Genomic DNA, 24,743 nt, shown 5'->3' with positions numbered 1-24,743 from the left:
ACTAATCCTTCTTTCAATCCTAAGGGTATCACAATGATCAACAATGAAATGTTTTGATCTAAAACGAGCTTGTCCTTTTGCTCTTTTCCTTTTATAATCCTTCTTTCAATCCTAAAGGTATTACAATGATCAACAATGAAACTTTTTGATCTAAAACGAGCTTGTCCTTTTGCTCTTTTCCTTTTATTTTGACCATAATATTGTGATAATTTGATAGATTGTTTATGGCCTCCCATAAGCCGCTTTGAAACCCAAATGTGTCAAAAACTCAAATTAACGTGTCAAAAACATAAATTATAGAAGACTGCAATAACCCTCAGTGTTTGAGCAGGCTAACTGCAAAATTGCTGTCAATTAATGTAAACTTTTGTTGTAAAATAAACCGCGCTTTTTTCTATAAACGCAAACGGTAATTTATAAAAATGTGGATACAGTCCTTTTGACAGAGTACTGATTGTGAGAGACATGAAAAATTCACATACGTTTCCATTGATAAATCATCAAGCAATTCACAGCATTGTAAACCGTCAGGTAAAAAAATTTTCAAAATTTTATTTAGTTTTTATCTATCTTTACTTAAAGTTTACACGTAACTAGATTTGAGTTTTAAATCTGAGATTATTTTCTGTAGATGACCTAGATTCAGCAGCATTTAGAAGATTCTAATGAATATTTAACACACATTTGAGTTAAAGATCTTTTGAAAGTTGGTTAAATTTATGACCTCAAGTCACATTTAATTATTTTAGCTCTCGAGTTATATCTAAACTCGATAAATATTTGGAAGCCTCTGGCGATGCCATGCATCTAAATTACTCCAAGCTATATCTGCTATAATATTTTTGAGGTTTATATAATTTTTAAAGACATTTTTTTGTTTAGCTTTACAATTGACAGTCTCAAGGCAAATATGTTTATATTTCATTTTGTCAAACAATTGGAAACCTAGGGTTATTGATAGAATTTTTGAGGTTTATATGACTTTTTACGAACATTCAAAAACTTAGCTTTACAGAGTAGGTTAGCTTGACAGCCTCAAGGTACATTTATTCATTTATCTTGAGTAAGACCTACCTTTATTAAATAATCCGAAAGCTGTGTAGTGTTTCTGGCTAATATAAATTTTAACTGACATTTTTCAATTTAGCTTTACACAATAGGTTAAAATGACGGCCTCAGAGGACACATTATATATATTTTTTTTAATCTTGTGTGATATTCAAATTTAAATATTTTTAAGTTTTGATAAGCAGGTTTCTGGAATCAGATTGATCAAAAAACTCGCACACAATCTGATTCTAGAAACCTGCTTACCAAGATTTTTTTTTTTTTGATAGGTAATGGTCTGAAGCCGATAAGGTGTAATGCCCTACCCACTTTGTAGGATTTGAACTTGTGACCTCTATTTCAAGAGTACAAGTTATCCACCACTAGACCAACTCAAGTTGTACCTTACCAAGATTACTATGGATTGTGGAAATCTTATTTTATTAATATTTTTAAGTTTTTATATTTTATATTGAGTGAATATCATTTTGTTAAGCAATTGGAAACCTAGGGTTGTTTATAGAATCTTGAGGTTTAAATGGTTTTTACCAACATTTTTAAGCCCAGCATTACAGAATAGGCTAGATTGACGGCCTCAAGGTACATTTATGTATTTATATATTTACTTTGAGTAAGATTTATTCTTGTTAAATAATCCGAAGGCTATGTAGTGTTTCCAAGCTAATATAAATTTTTACCTACACTTTTCAATTTAGCTTTACTCAGCAGGTTAAACTGGCGGCCTCAAAGCACATGCATTATTTCTTTTTATCTTGAGTGATTTTCAAATTTTAATATTTTAAGTGTTTGCTATGTATAATAGACATTTTTCAGAATAGCTTTGCATGATAGGTTAAACTAATGACTTAAAGCCTTAGCTATATTTTGCATTTCTGGGGTTTGTATGAATTTTCCAGAGGCATTTTTCAGTTTAGCTTCATAGGAAGCATTTTAGATTGACTGTCATGCCCCCAAACTACATTCAACCAGAAAACTATAGTCATATAAATAATGCTGGGTGATTATCTTCTTAGAGGCCGATCCAAGGGCAAAGGAGATTATAATTAAAGAATAAAACAGTAATTATAAATAAAGAATAAAACAGTAATTACTCAAAAGTTAGATCTCAATTTCTCCCACCCGTCATTGTATCAAGTTTCTTATTGATAAGAGATGTCAATTAGTAGTGGGGGTCTCAGAGTGGAGATCCTAGCGGGGCTGAGGGCCCATGACCAAGCCCAAATTAAAGCCTTCCAAACCACACAAATCTTCATGATGCATGCCATTTTCACAGTTATATTTTGAGGACAAAATTAGGTATTTGGCACCTTTTTTATTTGTAAAAATAAAATATGTTTTAAAGAGATGATTTTTTTTTTCTTAGGCGGCCCTTGGATACCCTTGGGTTCACGTTGGAATTGGTACCTAGACTAGTTTGGTATAAGATCAGGCCCGGGTGGAGGGGGAGGGGTCATAGCAACATAGGTTTGGCTTTATGCAATGTTCCATTGAGTTTGGGGACGTGGAGATGGGGGGACGCATCTCGGGGACGGGGGGTTCTTGAGGCCTAGGTTTGGGAAGGGTGGGAAGACGGCAGGGGAGCGGTGCTGATATAATACATATTGTACTTGAAAAATTAGTTTTAAAAAGATAAAGATGTATAACATAATAATTGTTACACTGTATAAGCCTAAGGAATAGGTAAAGTTTAGTTTAAAAATTTAAACACATTGCAATGATTGCATTACACTAGTAATAATAAATTATAAATATAGACTTTGGAACGAGAATTCTCAAAATTTCTGTTTTCTTAATTATGATTCATCAAAATTACAATCAATTGATCAAGTTATCAAGATTCAATAGTGTTCAGAGTTCAAACTTCAAAAACAAAATATTAAATAGTAAATACTAGAAGTATAGACTCTAGAAGTAGAGTCTAATCATCTCTAAGCTCCTCGTCAAACTCCTCAATGTCCTCATCACTTGAACTGTTGGACCCCACATGCTCAAGCTCATCTATACCAATACCAACCAGCCCTATTTGTGAAGCATCATCATCAATGTGTGTTGGCTCTACATCCCATCTGGCTATTAGACTCTCCTTGTATGTAGATGTTTTGCGGTCAATGAGACGCAATGCACTATGTACCGCCACAAGCTTCTTTACCCTCCTAGAAGTAAGTCTATTCTTAACCAAGTGGATGAAGCTGTAAGTAGACTAGTTCTTGTTAGCAATAGAAGAACTAGAAACCCAAGACATCAAACAAATGGTTAGAGTAATTGTCAAAGATCTAGGCCCATGCATAGTCCACCACAACTTGGGTCCTCTCGTGACATAATCTCTAGATCTATCTTGGCTGCCTTTGAATATCCCCAAAGAGTGGCAAATTTGTCCACTCAATATGAATTTGGCTAGCATTTGTAGGAACATACGTTTTGTTGATTGCCTTCATGAGTCTTTCCTTCACGTCAGCGTCCTCTATAGGCGTAATTCTGTTGCGCCTTTGCACATACCATTTTGGGTTCAATGCATAGGCAACCATGTGTAAGGGAGCGTTGAGCTTCTCCCATCTATGATGAATGATTGGCTGAATATGCTCTGTGCAAAATTGCAATCTAGGGTTCTTCTCTTGCACAATAACCTTTATTTGACCAAGCATAGAATCAATGCACTCATACACCTTTCCAAGGGAAGGTGCATTAGAATTCCCAAATCTAATAACTATGAAGATTGGAGCAATGATGGAGCCAATAAGACATCTTTCTTCATCACCTCCTTCACCCTCAACCCTTGATGTGTCTTCGACTTAGGTCATCTGTTCCATTCTGCTATCATAACCATTAGTTGCGATGCCTCTTGCAACTCAAGCATCCTCTCCAAGAGAATAAAATATGATGTATACCGAGTCTCTATAGGTTTTAGGCATTCCTTATTGGAGAAGGTCCTGAAGAGTGCATGTGAAGTGTGATGGTTGTAGATAAACATTTGCACATCTCTAGCATCAGGAACAATTGTTTTGATCCAACTGATTTTACCTATGTCCTTGAGTGCATTAATTATGGTATGCACACAACAAGGAGTTCACCAAATATGTATATAGGCTGCCTTAATCAAATTCCTTGCTGCTCTGCACACATGGGCTGCATCTGTGACTACCTGTTGTGACCATTTCACACATCGCCCCATTGCAAATGGGGACCCCCTCTTTTTGCTTGTTTTTCGCTCGTTTTCGCTTTCGTTTTTAGGGTTTTGTTAGTTAGTTAGTTGTCTGGATTTAGGGCCAAGCCTTAAGGTTTTAAATTTTGCCTTTTCAAGCCAAAATCCAGTCGTTTTTTGAGAGCTTTTGAGCTTCCTTTTCTGGAATGCAAATTTTGAATGCAATAAATTCGCCAAAATGGTCTAATTCTCAATTGGAATGTTAATGCAGAGCTTAAATTTGTCTAAGTGTTGACCGTCAATGTGAATTTCTGTCCGATTGAATATTTTGACCAAATTTTGACTTTTTTGAATTTTGATCCTGGGCATTGGAATTGATTTGTTTTCGCCTCGTGAAGTGTTAAAATGTGAAAAATCTTGTTATTTTGGCCTGTAGGAGCAAAATCGCTCCTGTCCCTCAGTGAAGGACGGGAGCTCATTTTCAAATACCTCATCGTCCTTGCAGAGTCTAGACAAATTTCAAGTTGGACATGATGGAGAACGGCGAGATCTTTCCGTTGAATATAAATTGAAGATTTTTATGAGCACAGAAATGCCTCCAGGAGGAAAATCGCTCCTGTCCCTCAGTGAAGGACCGGAGCTACAATTCAAATTTCGCCTTGTCCTTGCAAGATTTCGAGAGCTTAATGATTTGAGGACGTCCAAGGGAGGATGCTTTGCCAAATGAATATAATTTGATATGCAAAAACGAAGGAAAATGACCTATATTGACTAAATCGCTCCTGTCCCTCTCCAAGGGACCAGGGCGAGGTACCTTGTAGCTCTCGTCCCTCTCCCAGGGACCAGAGCGATTTCCTTCATTATGCAAAATCCAGACAAAGGTCAAGGCAAGTTTACGTTCAAAAACAAGGGAAAACATGAGATGAATGCGTTGAATATAAATTGAAGATTTTTGGGACGTCCATAACAGTGTTAAATGCCTAGTTCGCTCCTGTCCCTCAGGAAGGGACCAGAGCGATTTTTGATATAATTGCTTTTCTTGCAAAGTTACAAATGATGTCAAGGCATGGACGAATAGAGTGAAGAAGGACGAGTCCGTTGAATATAAACTTGGAACCTGGCAAAGTGAGATAGTGGCCACAAGGGAAGGATCGCTCCTGTCCCTCTCCAAGGGACCAGGGCAATACAATGATGATAATACTCCCTACGCAAGTTCAAGGTCGTTCCTCCAAAGTTCAAGGTCGACACAAGTCAAGAGAAGGTGGCGAGGGACATTTCAAGGCATCTTCATCATGCGCAAACACTCAAGGGACGTTAAAATGAAGAAATTGACACCATATAACATAGATCGCTCCTGTCCCTCAGGAAGGGACCAGGGCGATGTTAGATGTATTGATCATTTTGAGCAAGATTTACGTAAGGACAAGATTTCGCAAGGTCTTAGAGGGTCCACGGAAAGGTAGAAAGGTGATGCATGAAGATTTCAAACATTAAATAATCACCAAAATGGACCTAGGGACCATATCGCTCCTGTCCCTCTCCAAGGGACCAGGGCAATTTGCTTTGGATTCCTTGTTTTGCTTCAAGATCAAGCTAAGTCAAGACGTCTTAAGATAGCATATGGTCCAAGGCATCGTTTGAAGATAATTTGCAAGAGTGTTGAACGTCCAAACATCGCCAAATAATGTAAAAGCCTCACGTCGCTCCTGTCCTTTGGACAAGGACCAAGGCGATACTATCAAAAACACTCACGTTCCTTCAAGATCAAAGCGAAGCGAGGTTAGGAAGTGCGAAGGACGACGTTTGAAGGACATCGCAAAGGAGATCAAAGTGTAAAGTTGCCAAGGTCAAGGAGAAAACGTGGATCGCTCCTGTCCCTCTCCAAGGGACAAGGGCGATGGTCCCTTTAATACATCCAAACACATAATGAAGACAAATGGAATAAGCGCGAAAGGAATGAGCATAGATGTTATTCGCCTTACAATGGAAGTTCGAAGGTCAAAGATACAAGATGAACGTGAAGACATGGAGATCGCTCCTGTCCCTCTCCAAGGGACAAGGGCGATGTTAGGCAAAACACATGATATTCTTTGAAAATCACGTTAAGACAAGGACGCACAAGGTTTTAAATGGCATTTGGAAGATGATACAAGGAAAAGATCGTACCAAAATGGAGAATTTCAAGCAAAAACCTTAGGATCGCTCCTGTCCCTCTCCAAGGGACCAGGGCGATAATGGTCATGAGATGCACTTGCTCGCACAAGAAAGAAATTCAAATTCGAAGGACCACCAGATGATCGATCTGGAACGTGGAAATGAAGGAGTTGAACGTTGAAAATGCAAGAATCAAGACCAAAATCATGGATCGCTCCTGTCCCTCTCCAAGGGACCAGAGCGATGAGGTACGTCCCTTTATTTTCATATTTTTGGCGCCAAATTAAACAATTCAAATTTCCTTAAATGCTAAATCGATTTAAAATTTGAAAATCTTATTTATTTAGCATTTAATATGGCGTTAAACATTTATTAATTATTTTGCCTTTATTAGAATCGAAATTTGCAAATTAAAAAACGCAAGGCATTAATAATTAATTATTTAATTAATAAAAAATCGATTTGAGCGCTCAATTAGGCAAGTCGGCCTTGTCATTTCATTGCAAATCATTTAAAAAATGGTTTTATTTTTATCAAGTTGGCCTAAGGGGTGAAGGATGAACGCGCTATATAAGGGGGGTAAAAACTATCATTTCTACATCATTTTTACCTTTCTTCATGCGAATCAAGGGGAAGCGAATATAGTGCGAAGTGTGTTCAAAGGTGGTGCGAGTTTCATTCATCCAAGGGTGGTGCGAATTTGAAGACCACACCAAGCGCGAACTTGAGGGTACATTGAGGCGAATTTGCTAAGGACTTGGAGACCACACCAAGGCGAATTTGAAGATCCATTTGAGACCACGTCCAAGGCGATAATTGAAGATCACGTTCTCTCCGGAGGTGGCGAAGTCAATTTTGAGGAGATCATATTGAAGATTATTTTATAACTCAATTTTGCCTAGGCAAATTTTGTTTTTGCATTCTAGAGTTAGCTCTCTATCGAGGTATGGCGATTTAATTGTTATTGCTTTATTCATTCATCGTCATATTTCAATTTTTTTTTGAATTTTTGATTCTTGAATTTCTCTTGGCTCAATCGTCGTATTTTAGGAAATGATGACTCTAGAGACTTATCATGAGGTTTCCTAAAATTTATCTCTCTTATTTACGTTATTTATTGCAAAATCTATTTCTTATAATGAAATGTTGTGTAGGTATGGCAACCCCAAAGGCGGGAGCATCCACTAGTCGCTCGGCTCTCATGAAAGAAGATCAGAAGACCGAAGAAGTGGAGACCAAGATCGTGTCTAAATGGAGCAACATTGGAGATACAAACTTGGGGAACTTTAGCACAAAGAAGTTCCGGGAGGTCCCTTACATCGGCAAGCCATCACCTGTTGCCCGGAGAATAATAGAGAGTGGCATCATTAAGGCGGCCGGTTTTCCTCCAGCCATTCAGTGCCACGAGTTGATGATCGAGTGTGCCCGTCACTACAATCCCCAGTCCAGGACAATTGTGTCCAATGAGGGAAGCACTTTGGCGTACCTTTCAGAGGAAGCCATAAGTGAAGCCTTCCATCTTCCAGAGCACAGGGACATGATATACAAGAGCATTGAAGGAGCCAGATCAGTGTACGATGATGATCCAGATGCTTGCCTAAGCATAATTAACAAGAACTGGCTACTTAAGAGTCGTCCCCGTCTGAGCAAAGTACCGAACACACCACACAGGATTGATTTCCAGGAGGAGTACAGAGATTTGATTACCATGCTCAACAGAGTTACAGGAGCACCTCATGCCTTCTATTTTGAGAAATGGATGTTTTACTTCATCCAGGTGATTGTTCAAGGAAAGGGTACAATACATTGGGCTAGGATAATTAGCCATTGCTTAGACGTACAGTTGAGAAGACTCAGGGCTACTAAGTCCTTCCACATGAGTTCATACGTCATCTATGCCTTAATCAGGAGCGTTGAGTACGCAGGACTACCTCACAGAGGAGTGATTGGAAGAGGACCCGGCGAGGTCAGAGTTTGTGAATCCTATACCTACTTGCATCATCCACCAGGGAAGAACTACAAGTTAATCAATGATACTTTCACGATGAACATCACAAGGACGTTGCAAGGAGGGATTCACAACAGATTATCTCAGGATGCCCAGGAATTCATCAAGAGGTACGGTGCTTGGTTCATTCAGTTTCCCAAGTTCACTTACATTAGAGTGTATGGATGTCCTTTACCTCCATACATGTTGCCGAGGTACCCGACAGACAGAATTGTGTTACTTGAAGTAACAAGGCAGTTGGCAGCATATGTGAAGGCATTCAGACACAGACATCAGAATGGAGTTCAGGTACCTATTATTTTGGGTAATTCAGTTGAGGTATGTCCTAATGTCTTAGCCATGGATGACGCAGAGAAGGAGTTAGCCTTGTATCCTTTTTCATCTTTTGCTTGGAGGAATAGTTTTGATCCACATGGACATTTAGAGGAGACGGTCGGTAGAAGATTTAGACATGAGTACCAAATTGAAGATTTTATGATGAATCTCCTAGACGATCTCGAAGTGAAACGAAAAATGCATTCTAGATTGCCTTTGGATTTCATCAGGAAATGTAAGATTTACAGAGTGGCCGACCAAGCTCAGGACAACGGCAGGCACATCCAATCTTCATATGATAGAGAAAGCAAAACAATAAGTTTGAATTGGAATGAGCCCGAGGCCGTGGATTTAGATGATTTGATGGCACCAGTCTTGTCTTGTACTCGCAGATGGGTAGACGTTCAGCATCAGAAGTTAAGAGAACAGGGCATAGCTATGTCTTTTACTTTGGAAGAAAAACCAGCTGAAGGGGGAGCCAGTGTTAGTGAAGGCAATCCTAATCCTAGGAATTCAGGTGAAGGTAACCTTCGATGTGCCAGTGAGGGCAATCTCCATTCGAGAGGTTCAAAAAGAAAGGAAAGATCGGAAAAGAAAGAGTCTTCCAAGAAAAAGCAAGGTGCTAACAAAGATCAAACACCAGGTACTTCTTCCAGACCAGAGGATAGAACAGTTCGAGTGGAAGAGTCCATGGAATCAATGGTACAAAATGATATACAGGAGGAAGGACAGGCACAACATGTTTCATCCGATGGATCTCTCCAAGACTATGATTTAGATAATGATAATGAAGTAACATCTCCTCCCAGACAAGAAGAAATAGTACATAAAGAAATTCAAGTTCAAGAGACAAGATCAAATATCCCAGATTGGTTGAAGGAAAGATTGACTAAGGTGATCGTAATTGAGGACGAGGACAGTGCAATTGATTTAGAGAGCCTCGTGGGACGTTCACATATGACAACAGAGAAGAAGAAGGCTACAAAGATGTCCAAGATGATTCGAGATGAGACTGGATCTAGAAAACTGCAGATAGCTACACCGGCAGCAGACAAATATGAGGGTGAGATCCTAGCAGAAGACTATCATATACAGACTATTGAGTTAGGACCATCCACAGCAGAGCAGACTTTAGATGATGCCACCGACACATTTGAGGCATTGAAGGACAAGTTTAGAGAAGAAGTAGAAAAGAATAGAAAGCTTGAGAAAGAGGTCGGTGCATGGAGGACATATTTCAGTCACATCAATGAACCTTTGGGACGTCAGGATCCAGTTAGATCACCATTGCAGGCATTGCCCCTTCAATCAATCAATGAAGCAGAAAGATTCAGGAACCTGGTCCAGCGTACATGTAGTTGGATGGATAGATCTCACACGGTGGCCATTGAGTTTGTTACAAGGATGTCGAAGATCACCCATCAGGCTATCCAAGTTCTTGAGATTATTCACAGATTGATGGCAACAGTAGCTGCATTTGCCCATACCAAGGACGTTGTCATCCCTGTCTTGAAAGTTATAAGACACACATCCAGAAGAATTTTAGCACAAGAGAGGATCTTAGAAGGTGATTCTCACAGTTTGTTTCAGTGGTCAACCTTACTCCATATAAAGAGTGTTCTCTTCGAGGACATCAGTGTTAGATGTGGTCAAGTTGAGGAGGTGATCAATCCGATCCAGGACAGAGTATTTGAGGTACTTCGTACCATTCTTGGCAGAAGGATCGAGGTCGAGACGGATGTGGATTTACAAGAATTTGAGGATAGAATCAAGATCATCTTTCGCAAGGACGCAGATGTTACAGATGAGCAGTATGATCAGATGTATGCCACCATGCTCCTGATTGATAGAACAAAGGAACTTGAACCTACTTGGGACACGGCTCTTCTAGATGCATTTGATCAGGTTATCCACTTAGAAGAGAGTATCAAGAATCTTCCCGAGATTCCAAGCACAGAAATCGAAGGAATCGTGACAAAATTCATTGCATATGCTAAGAAAGAGAATTGGAAAGGGAATAAGATTCTAGATGAAAGGTTGTTACAGATGACATGACATCTTATTTCTCATTGGTTGATACCTCCTAGATTTTTGTGCCAAATTTAATATTTGGCTATGTATTTAATATTGTTCAGTAAAAGGAGGTCATTTGTAACAAACCCTAATTAGGGTTTAGGTGTCATGATCTTGTCCATTGATTTACTTTCAATCTGGACCTTTCATTGTAACTGGGGATGCTATTTATACCCCCTATTTTTCATTTCATTTGATAATAGTTAATAGTGAATAAGTGTGAGAGATAATAGTTGATGTAATAGAGAGATTAGAGTTAGAAGCAATTTTTATTTTGTAGCAAGATTGAGTCTTGAAGAGAGAAATTCAAGCAATTGTTGTATATGATGACTTGGAAATCAATAAAATATTGAAGTTATGGTGTTTTGTTGCAAATTTCTTAAGTTATCTTCATGGTTGTTGGATGTACTTGAATCACGTTCAATCAAAGTAGTTTGTTAATTTGAAAGACTAAGTGTGAGTTTTGATATTTGGTAGGATTCGCAATCCAAACCACTAGCTTCTTGCTGATTGTAGGAACGCCTTGCGTGGTCGACTGGAAAACATTTTGAGTCCTTAACCTTCAAGCATTTTCGTATCTAGGATATGTACCTTCGTAGTAGTGTCCTTGGTCTTTGATGCATTGAACACCATTATTACCTTAGAAGATCGCACTAATTTCAATTGAGTTGTTATCTTATTGCAAAATTGAAGTTGGTTGAGTCTTGCCAAATCTCATTCATGCTAAGTCGTTCATAGGGCTAGGCTAGATTAGACTTCCTTAAACCCTGTCCTTTTGCCATTTTTTTGAAAGTTCCTTTTAGATTAGTAAAATCTTCGAGCCTTTGGAATCCGTAAGACGCCTTGGAGGAAACAGCAAATCACATCATACCACTAAAAAGCTTGTCCACACGTGGAGACCCCACTAAAAGAACCTTGGAGTCCGTCTAACTGATCCTTTTTGCAGATCTTCAGCAGTTAGAGACTATTTTCTCAAGAGAGGATAAGATACCTATTGGTATTTTATTCTGTGTATGACTGTGTACAAAATACATGTCAACACTACCTGCACCACATTTTGTGGCCCACCCTCCTCTATAGCATCCTTGAGGATTTGGATCTGAAAATGTTTAAATTAGCCTCACTCCCAACAAAACTTGTTTCAGTTTGACTATTAGCCTGACCCCCCACTCCTATGCTAGGTTCATAGATGATTCATTTTCACTATGAATTTCTACTTCAACCTCCTCATCCTCACTCATGCTGTAAGAGCTCATTGTGATAATGATGCTGCAAGAAACAATGTTGAAAAAAAACTCAGAAAAACTATACGCTGCTGTTTTAAACAATTTTGAAGTAAAAACTAAAAAATGAAGTTTTGAACAATGAATTTGAGCTGATTTTTTAAGCAAATAGTAATGAAAATGATGATTTCTAAGTTATCTAAATTTCTGACAGCTGCATTGTGCAATGAACAATTTGATTCTTGAATGATCTTCATCAATGAACAAAAATATGTTTTGAAAGAATGGCAAATGTCCATCTTTAATCTTGCTGTCCCGACTCCTCTTCCTCTTGTAAGAATGAAGAATCTTCCAACTTCCAAGCTTGCTGATGCAATCTCCACTTCTAGTTACAGTCCAACTATTGCAACCTGAGTTTCAAGTTCAAGCTGAGTTTCAAGTCTGTGTGTCTGCAAATGAGACCTAATGTCTCTTTATGAGTTTTCGATGAGTTAGGGTTACAATGGATTCGGTGAAATCACCTTTTGTTTTAAAAACAAAACTACTTTTTGGCTTCGATGCTGTGGGAAACTTCTTCGCATCCCCTAAGCTATCGAGGGATGTCCCAACATCCCGCATGGCATCCCTTGTAATGAAACATCTAGGAGACATGCGAATCTTAAGGAGACATTTTTGACGTTCATCATGCGCCCCGTTGTGCCAGGGATGCCCCTGTCTTGGAAACGGCATGATTTTCTAGGGGGATGCGTCCCCGTGGAATATTGGCTTTATGGTAAGCATAGTATGTTAAATTAACTATATTTCACCTTGACAAATATTTTCTTTTTTTTAATATATTGAAGTTTCAGTTAAGTATGTTAAATTGATAGCATTGGCGCTCCTGTATTTTCATTTTAAATGAAATTTAAAATTAATAAATATTTAAAATACCTAACCAACTATATTGTTTTTGAGGTTTACATGATTTAACCAAATACTCGTCGTTTAGCTTTACAAAAAGTAGGTTAAATGGATGGCCTCAAGATATGCATTTATTTATTTTACTATGCTAAATAATTTGAAGTGAAAGTGTGGCATTGCTTCGAGGCATATGTGGATTTATTTTCATGCTGGAGCGAAATTTAAATTCGAGTAGTGTGTGTAAAACAGCCACTTATTTTATATTTGGGATTTACATGGATTTTTATGGACAATTTTATGTTTACCTTTATAAAAAGTAGATTAAATTGTTGAAATTAAGGTACATGAATTATTCATTGCAAGTTTATTTAGATTTCTAAATAGTTTGAAGCCTTAGTTAAATCCATGATTTGAAGGTTTGCATAGATTTTTAATGGAGAATTTTGTGTAGTTTTATTGAAAGTAGATTATTTTTATGATTTCTAGGTATGCAAATTTCATCTAAACGTATATGTTTAAATTTCTTAAATTCATCCTCACCTAATTATAGCATTTTGAAAATTCACATGAATTTTTACTAACGATTTTTTAGTTTTCCAGAAAGTAGATTAATTTGACAACTTGTCAGCCTCAAGGCACACATTTTTTTTACTTTTATTGAATTATTAATTTGATAAATACTGAGAGTTAGAAGGTTAGCCAGATATAGAATATCTGAGGTCTACACAATTTTTTAGGCAATTCTTAGTTTACCTTTCCATAATGTTGATTAAATTGATGACCTATGTTACCCCAAGTTTTCAGGTTGAGAACAAGAGGGAGGCCATTTTATAGGGGATGGCAGGGGACATGTTGATGTGTTTTTATGCACGTCTAACACTTAATAAAATATCAAAAGTATTCTATCCTCTCTTGATCAAAATCTTCCTAGATGCTAAATTGAATCAACCAAGATGACTCCAAGGTTTCTTTAGTTAGGTCTTGATATGTAGATAGCTCAATTGGTTGATGTGATTGCTGGTAATCCAAAGGGACTTATGTTGAATACTTGAATGTAGAACATTTGGATGTTGCTGTAACTTAGATTCTAACTATTTGCTTGGAAAAAAAAATGGCAAAAGACAATGTTTGAGGAGTCTAATCTAATCCTAAGAATGCAAGAGACAATGAACAATCGAGTGAAATTCAACTAAGCTTTGCTTTGCCATCAAAGAACAACTCCACAAAGTTAGTACGATCTTCTAAGGAGAGTAAAATGATGTTCAAATCACCACCAACGGCATAGACAACATCAAGACGATGCATATCAATGAGGCAAGTGGCAATTGAAGTTAAGCTCATTTAAGGATTCTAGTTGACCACACAAGGCAAACTTACAATCAGCAAATTGCTAGTGGTATGGATAAACGAATTTTACCATCAATCATTCACAATTCCTTGTATTCATCTAATCAACATGGAAACAAATGAGAAGTAGAAATTATGCAACTTGTTGAAACAATAGATTTCACCATATCTTCAATGAAAAGAGTACTTCCATTTACAAGTCTTAGCAACAATTTCTTCTTCTCCTACTCTATTCTAACTTCTAACTTCTAATCTATCTATTTTTCTACTGTTGTTAACTTGCTAATAATTTTTACAAATGAGAAGATTTAAGCCTTTTATAGATAGCTCTTTACAATGAGCGGCTCAGATTGATTCACAATCAATGGCCGAGATTTCAAGATGAAAACCTTAATTAGAGTTTGTTACAACAACATCCTTTGGCCAATGAGAAAATTACATTTAGGTTCAATATTGAATGTGAACCAATAGAATATGAGGTTACGTATCTTGAAGTTTGTGTCTCCATGGATGAGTCATGTACATTGCATCTGGACGTGCTGATGTAGAACCTTTTGATTGGTTAGTGATGACAAGGATGCCACCTCAGTTTGCTTGATAGACTTGATACCTCATCACAAGCAAGTGTTGATTCCTCTAGCAATATCTCTTGATACTCAACATCTCAAAGCTTGGTCAAATTGCATTGTCCTCTAACTTTGATTAACTCTTCTGAAACTATCTTCTTGTCTTGATCACTTCGCCTTGGAGCTTCCGTCTGGCTATATTGGCAATGATTCTTGGATTTCCGAAGGAAATTCAAGATTGTGAAAATTTCTCTTTTATCACATGCATTTCTATGCTCACTCTTGTGAATATTGTGCTTCATTCTTCATCCCTTTAAACTCCTCTATGTTGATCCTTCGTGATGTTGACTTTCATTCCGTGAGGATGATCTTATCCTTAATGCTGATGATCTCCACTCTTGCCTTATAATGCCTTTCCTTTGATGTTTCCTTTGAATGACGAAGTCTTCCTTCCATGTTTTTGATGCATGCTGGATTTGCCTCCATCCCTCATGCTGATGATATTGATGCTGATGTAGCCAGTTGATTACCTGCAACAACAAGCATGCTAACATCAAACACTTATGGTATATGCATTCCCAAGTTTTCTAACCTTATATATCCTTCTAATGATGTTCTAATTTCTGTCCGTGTGTCTGATTTGTGATGATCAATCTAAGGTTTTGCTTTCTCAGGTCTGATTAAGGTCTGATTTTATTAAAAATGATCAAAATTTAATTTGTCTCAGACCTGCACCAAATCTTTCCACCAGGTTGAATACTAAAATTTGCTCTAAGTTTGACGATCTCAACCTTGTGTTAATCTGCTATCACTGTTAGTGACTGATGCAAAATAAATTTGCTGCCTTGCTGAAGATGAATTCGCTTTGCCTTGAAAATTTAAAATCAAACCTCATCTTTACTTGTATTGACAAACCTCTTCCTTAGGATGGGTGCCAATGATTCCCTCATCCTTATCGTGGATTTGAGTGAGCAAAGGAAATGAAATTTTGTGGATTTTGGTGAGCAAAGGAAGGATTTCATGGATCCAAGAGGGCAAAGGAAGAATTTCGGGGTTTGGAGAGAGCAAAGGAAGAATTTAGGGGATTTTGTTGAGCAAAGGAAGAATTTTGTGGATCCAAGAGGGCAAAGGAAGAATTTCGGGGTTTGGAGAGAGCAAAGGAAGAATTTCAGGGATTTTGGTGAGCAAAGGAAGGATTTCGTGGATCCAAGAGGGAAAAGGAAATCGATTTTGAATCGTTAGCTCAACCTTACTCTCATCGAGATTCCTTCTTACTGTTAATCCAAACCAAACCTTATGCTGATCCTTATGTTTATGAGCAAAGGAAGAGATCCAGCGAGATCGTGGATTTTGGGGTCAAAGGAAATGATCCTAAGCTAGATCATGGATCCAAGAGGGCAAAGGAAGTAACCTTTTCAAACCTCCTTGCCTACCATGCTCAGATTGACACCTCATCTCATACCTTTTTGTTGATGGTGTTTTTACGCACTATGCAATACAAAATAAAATACTTAGTATTCTATCCTCTATTGAATAAAGACTCACAAATGCTAAGCTACGTCATCAAGTGGTACGACTCCAAGGTTCTCTAATGTCAGGTCTTGACGTGCTCTTGGATAGACTCAGTTGTATATAATGTGATATTGTTGGTTTCACAAGGTGGACTTAGCGGAATGCTTGAATGCTCGAATGATGCTGTAATGTGGGATTTCACTTGATTTGAAAAAAAAGAAAAACACAAAAAGGATAAGGGTTGAGAGGGATCTAATCTAACTCTAGGAATGTAAGAGCAATGGACAATCTTTGGTGGAATCCAACTAAGTCTTGCTTCAACATGCAATGGACATCTCCACAAGGCTAGTGCAATCTCCTAAGGATAGTTTTATGATTTTGAAATCATCACCACAAGCATAGACACCATCAAGTTGACGCATATCAATGAAGGAGCGATAATTGAAGTTAAGCTTGGCTAATGTGGATTTAGTTGACTACGTGTTGATGTGTATTTTGTACACTATCAAACACAGAATAAAATACCTAAAGGTACCTTATCCTCTCTTGAATAAAGTCTCCGAATGCTGAAGATATCGCGAAAAGGATCAATCAGGATGACTTCAAGGTTCTTGTATGTAGGATCTCTACGTGTGGATAAGCTCTCTGTGGTATGATGTGATTTGCTGGAATCACAAGGGGACTTACATTTGATGACCGAACTTCTGATTTGCTTTGAATATTGCTGGAACACAGGCTCTTACTAGCTTTGATTTGAAAAAAAGGAAAAAAGACGAGGGCGAGGAGAGGATCTAATCCTAATACTAAGAATGTAGGAGCAATGAATGATCTTTGATGAAATTCTAACTAGGTCTTGTTTTGACATCGCAGGACCATCTCCACAAGTCTAGTGCGATCTTCGAAGGAAAGCTTTATGATGTTCAAATCATCACTGCAGGCATAGACACCATCAGGTTGATGCATATCAATGAAGAAGCGACAACTGAAGTTAAGCTTAAGCTGAATGATTCCAGTTGACTACACAAGGCAAGTCTGCAATCAACAAACTGCTAGTAGTATGGATATGCGAATTCCACCATCAATCAAGCACATTTCTTCCACTCATCTAATAACATGAAATCAAATATGAGAAGTATAAAGACCATGCAAATTGTCGAATCGACCCATAAATTTCACCATTTCTTCAATGAAGTTACAAGTCTTTTACAACAACATCTTGGCAACAATCTTTGCCTTCTCTCTTTACTCTACTCTAAATGCTTCACTTTTCACCATGAAATGTCTTGGCTAAGGAAGATATCATCTTGTTACATGCCATGAATAAGAGTTCGAGTCCAAACAAGGTCTAAAAATGTGTATATGAATAAAATCCCTCTGGTCCTTCAGAGAGGGACAGGAGCGCTTTTACCCTTCTAGACAAGAACTCCATCATTTCATCGTCTTTAATCAAGTCTGGATGCTCTATCACGTTCATTTTGTCCTCCATCATGCCTTTGATGCTTCAATTTGTCTAAACAAGGTCAGGAATGACTCCACTAAGCCTTTTGGCTTTGGACCCTTGGTGAGGGACAGGAGCGATTCGCCTTGGACCCTTGGAGAGGGACAGGAGCGCTTTTCGCTCTGGATCCTCAGTGAAGGACAGGAGTGGAATTTGACTTTTTGAACTCTCTATCTTTCTTCTTTCTTCTACTTTCCTTCTATCTTTCTTCTTTCTTATACTTTAAGTTATATTCCATATATACTTTCAGGATGTTTAAGAGTGGTTTCGGACCTCCAGGAGTTATATTGCAAAATCTAGTTTTTTGAGGTTTTTCAGTTTCCAGACTTAGTCAAATTTCAGGATCAGGACATTTAGACTTAGCCAAAATTTCAGGATTAGGACATCACTCAAGCCGGACTTGCTTATCCATGTGATCCCCTGGGCGACACTCAAAATGCAAAGGCTAACTAACAAAACCCTAAAAGACCAAAAAACAAACCCTAAAAAGCAAAAAAAGCAAGGGTCCCCATTTGCAATGGGGCGATGTGTGAAAACGTCACAACACTACGCAAGGCACTTTACCATCAACAAGTTGTTAGTTGTATGGATGTACAAATTTCACCATTGATCATACACAAAGTCTTCCATTTGTCTAAACAACATGAAAATCAAATTGAGAAGTAAAGACCATGCAAATTGTTGAATCAACACAAAAATTCACTATGTCTTCAATGAATTTTACATGCCTTTTGTAACAATGTCTTGGCAACAATTTTTACCTTCTTTTCCTACTCTAATTGTTGACTTATTGATCGACTCTCTATTAATTCTTCCCTATTCGCTATTCACTACTGCTATTATCTTTACAAATGAAGAAGTGAGGCCTTATATAGTGCTCTCATTACATTCAGTGGCTTTGATCAATTTGAGATCAATGGCCAAGATTGAAAGATAGAACCCTAAGTAGGGTTTTTTGAACCCATTACAAAGTATTTAATGCTTGATTGATGATAAATTTACAATCGATGGGACACATGTCCTTCCTAGAAAATTCAACCAATAGATAGCAACAGTAGGTGCATCAAACTCTGTGCCCATGTGAGAGTTATCTTCTTTTGATAGATGAGTCAGGTGCATTGAATCTGGATGCCTTATTCTGAAATGGCATGATTGGATAAATGATGATTGGGTGCCACCTCAGCTTGCTTGATTTTGGTAACTCATCACAAGTTGTGACTGTAGATGAATGAGGCATATCTCTTGATACTCAACATTATCAAGCACTTGATGTGTTGATGAATTTGCTGAAATTGATCTTCTAACTTTGATTAACTCTTCTGAAACTATCTCTTGTCTTGATCACTGGCATTCTGGAGCTTTCATCTGGCTATACTAGCAATGTTTCTTGGATTTCTGAAGGATTCGGAAATTCAAGATTGTGAAAATTTCATCCTTGAATGCTTGATGTTGATTGCTATCAGCTGCATTGTATGAGCTTGAGACTTGACGAGATGCAATGTCTTCCTCGGTCCTTGTCTCTGCTTAGGTGATGATCTTCTTGTTGTATATGAGCTGATAATTCTTCACCTTGAAGCTGATCCTTATCACATGTTGCCATTGGAGTGTGCTAATGTATCATCATGCTGATCATGTTCTTTGCATTCACTGCCATCCTTAACCTTGTATGGACAATCAAGAGGTGTGATGGTTTAGCCTTGAAAGGTGGTACATCATCATCTTCGTTCATCGCATCCATTGAATGACTTGCATTGTTCAAGGCGTAGCTCCTCTCTCATAATTGAACTTGATCATAGAACAAGGTGTGCGAGAGCAATCCACGATGTGTGCATGAGCAATGCATAAGGGGGGCGAGAGCAATGCAAGATGCGTGCATGAGCAATGCATAAGGGGGGCGAGAGCAATGCATGAAAGGTGCGAGAGCTACGCACAATAGGTGCGAAAGCTACGCATGAAAAGTGCGAAGGTAATGCATGAAAGGTGCGAGAGCTATGCATGATAGCTGCGAAAGCTACGGACAATAGGTGCAAGAGCAATGCACGATAGGTGTGAGAGCTACGCATGATAGGTGCGAGAGCTATTCACAGTGTAGCTCATTCCCATGCCTTAGCCAAATTTTTTGATTTTTCAATTTTGCTGTCCTTTGACCAAGGATCCCTGACTTCTCTTCTTGCCTTAGTCTTCATCAGAATCGTGTTTGCCTGCAAGTGAATTTGCTGTTTGACAGAGAGATCAATTTGCTGTGAATGATGATCAAACTTGATGCTTCAAATAACATTGCCTTAATCTCAATCAAAGCCACCTTCAATCAAAGGGAGAATTCGTTGTGTAAGAGATCAGTTCCCGGTAGATAGTGATTGAAAGTCCACACTGACCTTTGCTGATAAAGATTACTGCTTTGCGTGTTGATGCTAACAGTGAATTCGCTGTCTTCTTGAAGATGAATTTGCCTTGTCTTAAATCATCTTCAAATGATGAAGCTCTTCTTTTATATCTTATGATTGCCTGCATCCAGCTACTTTAGTCTCTTAATCAGCCACCTGCAACACAAACAGAGATACAATCAAACCTAGTCGACATACTGATTTTCCATTTTCAACTTTCTAATCAGATATAAATGCTAGAACAGTGTGAAATGATGTTCTAAGCACTGTTCCTATGTCTAACTTTATCATTTCAGTTCTGATTTTCATTACCACAGGTCTGATTTTCTTAGAAAATGATTAAATTAACCTGTCTCAGACCTGCAAATTACTTTCAAAACAGACTGGTAACCTTAATTAGATTACTCCTTTGATGAAATTATCCCTTTATATTGATGCACTTTTGATGTCAATTGCTGATGCTTCCAAGGTTATTGATCCGAATTTGATAATTTTGCTTCCAGATGTGGTTAATTCATGTTACAAGCGCGGTTGCCATTGTATCAAAAGATCAACCTGTTAATGCTCAGTACAACCACTAGACTTATAGAATCCATAGGAGGCGGTTAAGCCATGTCACAAACCCAAGTGCCACGCTGCATAGCACAAGGAGACGAAGGGAACACACCTTGCAACAAGGAGACATGGACCAGCTAGGACTCGAACCTAGGACCTTCCATACGCTGCTGGAGTGCTCTACCACTGAGCTACCGGCCCCTCTTGGACCAGTCCATCGTCGGTCTGGGTGTGGCTTATTTCCAACACCAACACCTTCCCTTAAGCCACACCTCTCGTGTGCTTGAGGCTCCTAGCCTGGACCTGGCTTTGATACCATGTTGAGACATGGACCAACTAGGACTCGAACCTAGGACCTTCCATACACTGCTGGAGTGCTCTACCACTGAGCTACTGGCCCCTCTTGGACCAGTCCATCGTCGGTTCGGGTGTGGCTTATTTCCAACACCAACAAAAAGACTTGGGTTGAAGTAAAGTTAGATAATGGAATCACCCTTTCTTGCATGCATAAGGTACCTAAATGGAGTTAGCTATGGAAGAGTATAAATTGAAGGATGACTTTTATGTAATTGACATGGACATGGAAGTGGTCCTAGGATTCCAATGGCTGCATTCAATTGACAAATATGAGACGAGCCACCGTAAGATGGAGATCTCCTTCCAACACAATGGAAAAAGGGTAGTATTGTATGGGTTAACCAGCAAAAGAACCATGGAAATATCAGCCAAAAGGATAGAAAGGATTTTTTAGAAAAAGCAAGTAGCATAAGCGGCAAAATGCCTCATCACCAATACAATTGCCACTAAGGAAGGGGGAGCTGCCAATAAATAGATTCAACCTATTTTAGACAAGCATAGCAAGGTGTTCAAGGATACACCCCTGGGTTTGCCTCCTAATAGAGGATTTCAACACATTATTGAACTTGAGGAGGGGCAAAACCAATGATGATTACTCCACATTGCCATCTGAAGGTATGTAAAGAGGAAATTGAGAAGGCCATCAAGGAATTGCTGAAAATGGGGCATATAAGATCTAGTTCCAGCCCATTTGCTTCTTCTGTGGTGTTGGTCAAGAAGAAAGACAAATCTTATGAGAATGTGTATTGATTATTGAGTTCTCAATAAGAGGACCATCAAGAACCATTATCCAATACCTTGATTGATGAGTTACATGGAGCTAAGTATTTTCCAAAATCAATTTACGCTCGGGTTACCATCAAATCAAGGTTCGAGAGGAAGATGTACACAAGACAACATTTCATTGTCATTATGGGCACTATGAATTCTTGGTGATGCCTTTTGGGTTAACTAATGCTCCAGCAACCTTCCATTCATGTATGAATAAGGTATTTATCCTTCAATTGAGGAAGTTTGTTTTGGTTTTCTTTGATGACATCTTGGTGTTTAGTAAAACTTGGGAGGAACACTTAAAACATTTGGATGAGGTGTTGAGTATTTTAGAATAGTAGTCTTTTTATGCTAAAGCATCCAAGTGTGAGTTTGAGTTGCAAGAAATCTTATACTTGGGCTTCAAAATCAGCAAACATGGAGTAAGTGTTGATGAAGAGAAAATCAAGGCCATTTAAGAGTGGGCAAGACCAAGTAATCTAACATAGTTAAGGGGGTTTGTTGGGTTATGCAGCTACTATAGGAGGTTTGTAAGTGGGTTTTACCAGCTTGCTGCACCGTTGACAAATCTAACCAAGAAAGGAGCATTTGTATGGACTCCATCCGCTCAACAAGCTTTTGATAAGCTCAAAGAGGTCATGAGTTCATATCCAGTCCTAGCTATTCCAGATTTTTCACTACTTTTTGTTGTGGAATGTGATGCATCCGATATAGGAGTTCTTTTGATGCAAAATAAACATCCTATAACATTTGAGAGTAGAAAGCTTAAGGAGGTTGAGTGTAAGTTTTCAATTTATGACAAAGAAATGTTGGCCATTATGCATGCCTTAACTAAATTCAGGCAATGCCTGGTTTGTAACAAGTTTTTGGTCAAGACCGATCATAATAGTCTGAAGTATCTTCCTAACCTAAGATATTTAAATGACAGGCAGCAAAAATGGGTGAGCAAAATTTTGGCCTTTGATTTTGACATTGAGTATATCAAAGGAAATAATAATGTAGTGGCTGATGCATTATCTAGAAAAGCTGATTTATTCTCTATTACTGAGATATCTGCTGATTGGAGGACAATGATTACAGCTGAATATGTCAAGGATCCATTTGCTAATGATATTTTGTATGGTAAACTGCAAGATGACAGGTTTAGGACAGTAAATGAGTTGATTCTCTATGAAGGAAGAGTATATATTACACCAAAATCTAAAATGAAGGATAATGTTTTGAAGGCTTGCCACGACACTCCATTAGCCAGACACCCTAGGTTTTACAAAACATATAAACAGGTGAGGGAGCATTTTACATGGAAAGGACTGAAGAATTATGTAATGCAACATGTAAGGTAAAGATTGTTTGTATGTAGTGGTTGATAGGCTTATAAAGTATGCTCATTTTTACACTATATCTTCAGAGTTTAAAGCACCTCAAGTGGCCGAAGTATTCTTGAAGGAGATTTTTAGGCTCCATGGGTTGCGTAAGAAAATTGTAAGTGACAGGGATAGTAGATTTCTCTGTTTGTTTTGGCAGGAATTATTTCGTTTGACAGGGACAAAATTGACACCCAGCACTAGCTATCATCCACAAACAGATGGGCAAACAAAGATTGTCAATAAATGGATAGAAGGTTATCTAAGGAACTATGTAACTGGTCAGCAGACAACTTGAGTTAGATGGTTACATTTGGGGAAATATTGTTACAATAAAACCTACAATATGTCTATTTGGATGTCTCCTTTCAAAGCACTATATGGCTATGATGCAACTTCTTTTGTGAACCTGATTTTCACTAACAGTAGAGTCCCTAGTGCTAAGGACATAGTGGAACAATGCAAAGATATTTTGGAAGCACTCAAGGAGAACTTGTATGAAGCCCAAAATCAGCTAAAGATGTATGCTGATAGACATCGGATTGAAAGGACATTCGAAGTGGGAGATATGGTGTATTTAAGGTTGCAGCCCTATAGACAGTCATCTCTTAAAGGTAGTGGGGCTGAAAAATTGAAACCTCTTCTTTATGGACCTTATTGAGTAATCAGAAAGGTGGGGCAGGTTGCATACGAGTTGGAGTTACTGTCAAACAACAAGATCCACAATACTTTTCATGTCTCTTGTCTGAAGAAGGCTCTTGGGCAACAAATTTCACCTTCCATGGAGCTACCACTGCTTTATTATGAGGGAAAATTGATTCTTGAACCTAAGGTTGTACTAAATGTAAGGGAGAAGAAATTATGTAATAAGGTTGTTCCAGAATATCTGATTAAGTGGAAGGGGCTGCTAACATAGGATGCCACGTGGGAAGGAATTGAGATCGTCAACCACCCTAACTTGCAATCGCTTGAGGTCAAGCAATTAGAGGACGGGAGGATTGTGACGAACCCAGAGAAATAAGGCCAGTGGGCCTACTTGGCAGTGTTGTTTAACACCCTTTTTATTTTGTGATTTTTAATTAGTATTTTAAATAAGTTAAATTTTTAATAAATAACTTTATTCTTAAATTTTACACTGGCGAGATCTGTGGCCGACTCTTTAATTTTGTTTCTAGCCGACTTCTGGTCGGTTACTCCTAAAATGACACAACTAGCTATTTATTTGGAGAAGGTTGTTTGTAGAAGCATGCTGAATTAAATCAAATTTTGCCTCTGTGCATGTATTGGTCTTGTACGATACTCCAAGCCAGTGGCAGGTTAGGATGTAGCCCCTAATCGTATTTTGCTTTGCTCAAGCATTATAGTTTATTGATTCCCCTAATTCATTGTTGAACTTCTTTGAATGTTTAGTGGTTGTAACAGAACGGGTTGGTGAGAAGGTCCATAATTACTCAGGACAGATTGCGTAAGAAGCAGATTTACTTGTGAATCAATATAAGCGGACTTAAG

At 38.3% G+C, this 24,743-nt stretch overlaps 1 protein-coding gene across 3 annotated transcripts in view; it reads left to right on the top strand.

The window, feature by feature from the left end:
* The first annotated feature begins 267 nt into the window (after positions 1 to 267).
* The window catches only part of LOC131045237 (uncharacterized), a 70,769-nt gene continuing 46,293 nt past the window's right edge, over positions 268 to 24,743 (top strand). Inside the window, exon 1 of one of the 3 annotated variants that reach the window (XM_057978787.2) lies at positions 268 to 531. In XM_057978787.2, the coding sequence (XP_057834770.2) occupies positions 466 to 531 (66 nt within the window). In that variant the 5' untranslated portion in view covers positions 268 to 465. The remainder of the gene's footprint in view (positions 532 to 24,743) is intronic. The other 2 variants (XM_057978786.2, XM_057978788.2) reach the window with 2 other exon arrangements.

This window comes from Cryptomeria japonica, chromosome 10 (assembly GCF_030272615.1).
Source record: "Cryptomeria japonica chromosome 10, Sugi_1.0, whole genome shotgun sequence".
NCBI classification, from domain to species: domain Eukaryota; kingdom Viridiplantae; phylum Streptophyta; class Pinopsida; order Cupressales; family Cupressaceae; genus Cryptomeria; species Cryptomeria japonica.
The sequence above is the reverse complement of the archived record's forward strand: the minus strand, read 5'-3'. Positions and strand labels throughout refer to the sequence as shown.